Raw genomic sequence first — 7469 nt, 5'->3', positions numbered from 1 at the left:
GGAAGTGGGCTGTGACCTTGTTATCCATCATTGTTCCAAGACTTTTAAATACATGTGTGAGTCATCGAATGCAAATTGGTAATTATAGCATGTATTATTATTATCATTGTATTATTAATGAATGTGATACAGAGTAAAACCTTTTTGGGTAGAAAAGATGGAAATGTAGCTCTAGCGAAATTCATTCATCATCCACTTTGTTAGAGAAAATATCCAGTGAGCAGCAGTTTGAGGCAAAATGCTTTTTTGACGTCAGAGCTGATAGTAAGAAAATATGACGCATCATTTCATAAAGCTCATATCTCACACTGGTGTCTTGAACATGACATTGAGTTCAATGTATGCAAATGGACTCCACAGTCACCAGATCGCAATCCAGTACAGCACCTTTGGGATGCAATGGAACAGGAGATACACATCATGGATGTGCAGCCAACAAACCTGCAGCATGTGTGATACGATCGCATCAACATGGACCAAAATCTCACATTTTGAATCTGTCATGAGAAATTAAAGCAGTTCTGAAAAGCAAAAGTGGGGGTGGTGCAGGTACACACGTGTACCTTATCAAGTTTATTACTGTAAGTTTGTAATAAAGATGCTTAAAAAGAGCCAAAAACTATAAGACAAGTATAAAATTAAAAGGTTTCGCTTTTTTATGTGACATATTTTAAGTGTGTTAATTTCTTGGTTACTAGTGATTATACTGCAAACGGTTGTGTGTCCATGAGGATACAACCTACTATAACTCACACATTTTTGTGTAAACAGTAAGAAGTGTTGGATAGCACCGCCAGAGACTGAGTGTAACTTTTCACATTTCCTTTGTGTTACGTTTCCTCTCAAAAGGCTGAAAAAAGGTTGGAGCAGAAACCACAAAGGGTTCTCCTATGGGAGCAGGTGGCAGGACTCTGTGCTTATAGTTGGCACCATTATTTCTAAGAGTGTGGCGATCCTTAAATAGCCTTAAATCTCTCTCTCTCCAGTCTCTTTTTTGCAGGACAGTTTAATCAGCAAATTCCATTAAAGGACAAAATCAGCAATGAGTGCAGAACATAAACATCAGTGTTTTATACTTTTATTCCAACTTTAACCAGCCGCTTCTTCAGACAAAGCCAAAGTGCAACAGACTGAACATGTAAAACAAACATTTCATCAGTGAGTCATTATTTCCAGGACATCATCAAAACTCATCGAGGTTGCTTCTGGTGTCCCGTAGCTTTGTGAGGGACATCAGCACCTCCTCTGTCGGCCTCCTGCCCAGCTGTTTACCCCCTCTGCTCCTCACGTTCACTGTTCCACTCTCACGCTCCTTATCACCCACCACTGCACAGAAACACACACAAAAGACTGTCAAATATGTCAACAGTACTGAAAAACAGTCGCAGTCTTTAGTATTTTAAGTAGCCTCTTAGTTATTCATCTTTACCAAATATGTAGTTATACTGGGCGAGCTGAGCAGAGCGGATCTTCTTATTTAAGGTGGCTCCCTCATCGTCATTCAGATCTGCCATAAAGCCAGCTTCATGGAACTGCTGGACCACCTTAACAGGAGAGAGAGAGGGATTCATTCTTTTAAGACTGTATCTGTAATCTACCTCTTATATTAAAGAACAAATTAATCATGGCAGGATGAAAGTTCACTTTGTCTGCTTATGCACCCGAAGCAAATTTCCATCAGACACTGACCTGCCTGCCGTACGACTCATTGTTGCCCCCCACAGGAATAACTGCGACCTGAGCCGGAGACAGCCACAGAGGCCTGGGTGAGGCACAGAGGGGGGTGACAGGTTAGCGTACAGCTACAGGACAATAATCCCACTAACGGGGTACATTCAGATTTTGTGCATTATCATCTTCTCACCATTTCCCTCCAAAGTTTTCAGCCAGTATGGCCATCATCCTCTCCAGCGATCCCAGCACTGCTCTGTGGATCATTACTGGTCTGTGCAACTGTCCGTCTCGTCTGAGAGAAAGGTTACAAAAAAAGAGATCAGGAGGTGGTGCAGCGTGGCCAAGCTACAGACACAAATACTCTTCTTGACAGTATTGTGAACTTTACATTATACTGAAGTGAAGTAGCTGAGTGGAAGTAAATATGCAGATCTCTGTTGCTTATTTCTAACCTACTTTTCCTATAAACTGTTCTACAATGGGACACTAATCTATTGTTGAACATATAATCTAATCAGATTATAATCAAAAACACTTCAGTAGATGTGGACCAAATTCGACACACTTGAGCTGATAAATCCAATAAAGTGCTAATGTTTCATCATCAAATTAGCTCCCAAAGTTAGACTTGTGCCATCTTATCCCGAGTGATTACTGGAGATAGATATATATATACACAAGGATGCATTCTCAACAAAAAGAAGTGGCCAACTGTAAAGGAGTAGTGGTTTAAATCAGTGCAGGAATGTTAAAGAGATTGAATGCCAACTACTGAAATTTATGAGTGACTCACCCGACGTACTGAAGGTCAAATCTGATTGGCAGCTGGAAGTCCAGCTGGATCGTGGCACACTGGTGCTGTCTGCCAATAGCATCTTTGATCAGGATGTCAATCTGATGAAACATGAAGGCGTGCGTTATTACCGGGCTTCACTTTTCCCTTCCAGTTTAGCGCTCTGAGACAAAGTACCTTTTTGTGCACTGAATCATTAGAAATGGGTTTCTGAGAGAAGCTGATTAGCTGCTTAGATTGTGGTTTAAAAATCCTGGATACACGTTTCTCTGTTTCAACGAGCGGTTAAGCTCAACCTGACTTCACCCATCGCCTCCTCTCAGTGCTTCCACATGAGCACGCTGACGTTTATCTGAGGCCGACTTCTTCTTGGAAAGATAAATTAAGTCTCAACCCCCCCCCCCCAAAAAAAGCAAAGGTCATTGCCGCACTGTCGTTTCAATTTTATTTAAAAATAAACAAAAACAAACAAACAAAAGCAAACGCACACAAAACCTCTAAATATTCTGTGAACTACAATAATTCGTGTCTGTAGTTTCTCTGTGCAGAGCCGAAGCAGAACAAAGATGTCTTAATCTGCGTTGCAACATAAATAAATCCCCTTTAGAGGAATTAAAATCATTAAATCTAATTTTATTATTGTCAAAACTTGAGAAATGCTCTTGTTTGTTGATCTCCCAAGATTTCAGAGATAATGAAGAGAAAATGTAAGCTTGGCTCTGTATCAAATGGAAAAATGATCTACCTGCCAGCACCTCTAAGCTGATGAACACATTGTTACAGGCTTGTGAGAAACAAAGGTTTCACTGGACTACTGTGGAAAAAACTGAGTGCAGCCCAGTATTCAGTAGCTGGTAGAGCAACAACTGTAGAGTCCTAGCCCACTCTCCTTTACACCGAGTTTCAATCAGGTTGAGGTCTGGACTTTAACTGGGGTATTGTAGATTTGCTGCAGTGCATTAAGTTGTTGTCCTGTTGCATCTGGTCATCTCAACAAGGGGCCCAGGCCCTGGGGCCCCAGAACAAGCCCAAATCATCACCCCTCCACCACCGAGCTTGACAGCTGCTATGAGGTGTTTGTGCCGATATGCTGCGTTCGGTATTTTGCAAATGTGCTGCCGAGCATTATGACCAAACATCTCCACTTTGGATTCTTCTGTCTAAAGGACATTGTTACAGAGGTCTCTGGTTTATTCAGAACTTTGCAAATCTAAGCATTGTTTTTTGTTCTTTTTAGATAGAAGAGGCTTTCTAAACAAGTCATACTTGTTCAGTCTTTTTATAACTGTACTGTCACAACTTTTAACATGCTAACTGAGGACCGTAGAGTCTGAGATGTAGACCTTGGGTTTTTCTGAACATTGCATGGACTGACCCTGGGGTGAATTTCCTGGGACGTTCACTCCTATTGTGGCCAGACCAGCCAACTGTCAGAACTTCTGCTTTAAAAGAAGTGGCAACACTTTCTGATGATCAGTCAGTCAAGTGCATTTGATTAGCAACAACCCAGCTGTTAGACTTAGTTTTTAGTTGGACTGAATTAGAGTCATGTTTTTTTCCAGTTTGAGGATACAAGTCAGGCAGTTAAGACTCGGAAGTTGCTGTACCTGATAAAGAATTTTCCCACATGGAGACCACCCTAAAACCATTTCTTGGCTTGCTTTTGAGGTGCTGGTAGCTGTCCCAAAAGTAGCTGCTTCCACCATTTCTGAGTCAATATGCTAAGCTAATCAGCTCTCCTGGTAAATCTTTAATAGTGCTTCAACATAAAAAAACCCCAAACAAACAAAAAGAACCAAAACAAAACAAAACACACATTCCCTTAAAGTTTTTTACATTAAGGAGGAAGTGACTAAACTGATGTCACGATGCTTTGGTGTAAACAAACAGTGATAAACAACATTTACTCCTGAGTCCATTAAGTGCACGTCTTCCTTCTCACTGACCTTTGGTCCGTAGAACGCTCCGTCTCCTGGGTTTAATTCCCAGCGTTCACCAAACTGCTGCAGACTCCTCTCTAACTGCTTCTCACACACACACACACACACACACACACACACACACACACACACACACACACACACACACACACACACACACACACACAAAAAAAAGTCCACAATAAGCAAGTAGTTGCATGACAGAATATAAGTACATTAAAGCACATTATGATCGCCATGTCTGTGTTTGAACTGTGCAGGCTCAGAACTGTTATGTTAAATTACACTCAATTGAATCAGCTTAGATTGCTGCTGTGCCCATTTAAAAAGTGCTCGGGGGATTTGGAGATATACATCTACCCAACAGCCTGACGCAAAGCAGCTCTCGATTGGAAAGTACCACTTACATAACTGATAGGTTAAGTGGAAATGCCTCCCCCCTGGCTGCCACTCAAGAGTACACATATATACACACACACACGTTGAACAGCTGTGTAGGACTGCTTTTAGCACACAATATGATGGAGAGTGTGTCAACGTGTCTGTTTACCTGCTCAGCAGTGTCCCACTGATCAGGCTCCCCCAGGCACGGCGTGGGTCGCGTAGACAGCAGGCAGTGAAAGGAAAACCCAAACACTTGATAGACGCTCCTCACAAAGTCCAAACAAGTCACAATCTCTTCTTCCAGCTGGGAAAAAAGAAAGAAAAGTCAGGAAGAGGTCAACATGAGGACATAATAATAACAGAAAAGTGTACACAGCTGAGAGACCAACAACAACTGAGAGTGTAAAAATTAAACCAAGATCGAATTTCTCAGGCTGACATAGTGGTGATCATCATGTGACCACCGTCTCTGAATTAACAAGGTGCAAACAGAAAGGCTCATGGGAAGGCTGCAGACTCCATGTAGGGGATCAGATTTACTGCAGAGCCACAAAGGCTTACATACGGAGGTGCAAAGTCTGAAAAGGACAAAGACCTTCATTCATCCAAGCTAAAGCTTCCTGGAATGTCTCAGGAGTCATTTACACAGCCCATCTAATCACTGAAATGCGGTTCCACGTGGGTCTCGTTTACAGCGTCTGTCCCACTTAAACATGCCTTGGTTTAGAAACGAGAGATCATCTGCCTGTTTGCGTACCTGTTCAGGTGTGCAAAATATGTGCGCGTCATCCTGGCAGAACCTGCGAACGCGAGTGAGACCTCCCAGAGCGCCGGAGAGCTCATTACGATGCAGCGCCCCGAAGTCGGCCCATCGCAGAGGGAGCTCTCTCCACGAGCGAACGCGCTGCTCAAACATCAGGCTGAACACAACAAAGGAGAGTCAGTCTCTGCAAAGGCACCGGAGCACAGGTAGGTAAGGTGTGTGTGTTCACCAGTGTGCAGGACAGTTCATGGGTTTGAGAGCGTAGGTCTGAGAGTCCTCTGATTTCACAGTGAACATGTTCTTGCTGTAGTGCTCCCAGTGGCCAGAGCGCTCCCATAACGCAGTGCTGTATAGCGTTGGGGTCACGACCTCAGTGAAGCCTCGCCTTCGGTATTCACACTATGAGAGGTCAGGAAGGAAGGACTTGTGTGACAATGAGTGGAGGACAGGGTCAAATGGTCACAGGGTCAAACAGCATAGAGACTTTAGGCTAAAAAGGCTGACATCCTGACCGCTGACATGAACACGTATGACCTCAGCATTACAATCAGCAGAGCACGTGTTGATGCGTGTTATTACGTTTAAATGGACAACATTCAATAAATACACACACTCAATGAACAACTTCCTGCATAAGCGGCATTTTATCATTATATAAAACCAACTAAGGTCACAGTTGGATTTTGAATAATCAAATTAAAGCTTGTGGGGCATTTTTTGGTTTTAGTTGCATAAGCGGTGTTGAAAAGGGCCGGAGCTCACTTAACAGGTTTTTTCTGCAAGCAGATAGTTCATTTGAACCATTATACAGTTATTTCTTGATTTTTGATTAAACAACTTTTGATGTACCACAAACAGGCAAACTAACTAGAGAAAAAATGTTTCCTGTGTAATGCTGTGTTCATTCTTTAAAGCCACAACTAAGCAGTGAGAGGCCCAGGCCAAATATGAGGTTTGATGACATGTTTATCCACGACCCTTTGTCCCTGCGCTATATTCATACAGTTTCTTATCTGTAATGCTTTCTACAGGTGTAACAAGGCTGTGATGGTGCAGTTCTAGGGGATTCAAATATAAGCTCAAACAAATAATTCACCTTAATGAAGTCTGTGAGTGTGCTGTAGATGTGGGCTCCTTTAGGCAGAAAGAAACAACTTCCTGGACTGACTTCATTGAAGAAGAACAGCTCCTGGTCCTGTGGAAGAACATGAAAAGGTTCTTATTTCACTTTTTAAGATGGCATCATCTTCTGTACCCATGTACGGTTTCCGTCTTACCGTCCCGATGCGTCTGTGGTCCCGCCTCCTCGCTTCCTCCTGCTCCCTCTCCCACTCCTCCTTCTCTTTCTCACCTGGAAAGGCCACACCTAACAGTCGTGTCAAACCGGAGGACTCTGTCTGGTTGGCCAGGGTCACAGAGGACAGCTGGAATGGTACAGAGATGAAAAGTGGGGAGAAAATAATAGGTGAACATGGACGTGGCAAAAGAGAAAGTTATGAGAGGGACGGATGGCCGTGTGTTTCTAAGAGCCCAGAACAGAAATCTGGCCTCTGACAAACACAACATCCTGCTGCTGATATTTCCAGGCCCTTTCTGTTGTGGAATCCCAGTCTGCCCAGTGACAGCTTGGTATGGAAACTTTCCTCTCTCCCTGGATCAATATGGATGAGGAAAATTCCACTCACACAGCATGTGTCCCATCTGAGAGAGAGCCACGAAGGTCCAAATAAAACAGATTTTAACTGATGAGATGGCACTGCCTCTTTCATTGCAGTCATATAGTGTTTGAGTGTGAAAAATCGTGATAGCACTGCCATATGAAATACAGTTTTCATAGGAATAGAACAAATTCTTGATTTGCTTAAGAAAAGCAAAACAATAAAATAGATAAACTGGCAGTGAAACACAAAAACAC

The 7469-nt window shown here is 42.8% G+C and overlaps 1 protein-coding gene across 4 annotated transcripts in view; it reads right to left on the bottom strand.

The window, feature by feature from the left end:
• Positions 1-1062: 1062 nt before the first annotated feature.
• tars2 (threonyl-tRNA synthetase 2, mitochondrial) overlaps positions 1063-7469 on the bottom strand; it is a 31214-nt gene continuing 24807 nt past the window's right edge. For 3 of the 4 annotated variants that reach the window (XM_014412094.3, XM_014412093.3, XM_076890021.1), the window contains exons 8-18: positions 6832-6978; positions 6651-6749; positions 5784-5953; positions 5549-5711; positions 4958-5095; positions 4414-4491; positions 2468-2568; positions 1865-1966; positions 1690-1762; positions 1430-1544; positions 1063-1326 (exon numbers count right to left, since the gene is read on the bottom strand). In XM_014412094.3, the coding sequence (XP_014267580.1) occupies positions 1184-1326; positions 1430-1544; positions 1690-1762; positions 1865-1966; positions 2468-2568; positions 4414-4491; positions 4958-5095; positions 5549-5711; positions 5784-5953; positions 6651-6749; positions 6832-6978 (1329 nt within the window). In that variant the 3' untranslated portion in view covers positions 1063-1183. The remainder of the gene's footprint in view (positions 1327-1429; positions 1545-1689; positions 1763-1864; positions 1967-2467; positions 2569-4413; positions 4492-4957; positions 5096-5548; positions 5712-5783; positions 5954-6650; positions 6750-6831; positions 6979-7469) is intronic. The other variant, XM_076890020.1, reaches the window with a different exon arrangement.

The sequence above is a fragment of the Maylandia zebra genome, linkage group LG11 (genome assembly GCF_041146795.1).
Source record: "Maylandia zebra isolate NMK-2024a linkage group LG11, Mzebra_GT3a, whole genome shotgun sequence".
Classification (NCBI taxonomy): Eukaryota; Metazoa; Chordata; class Actinopteri; order Cichliformes; family Cichlidae; genus Maylandia; species Maylandia zebra.
This window is presented reverse-complemented; position numbering and strand designations above follow the sequence as displayed.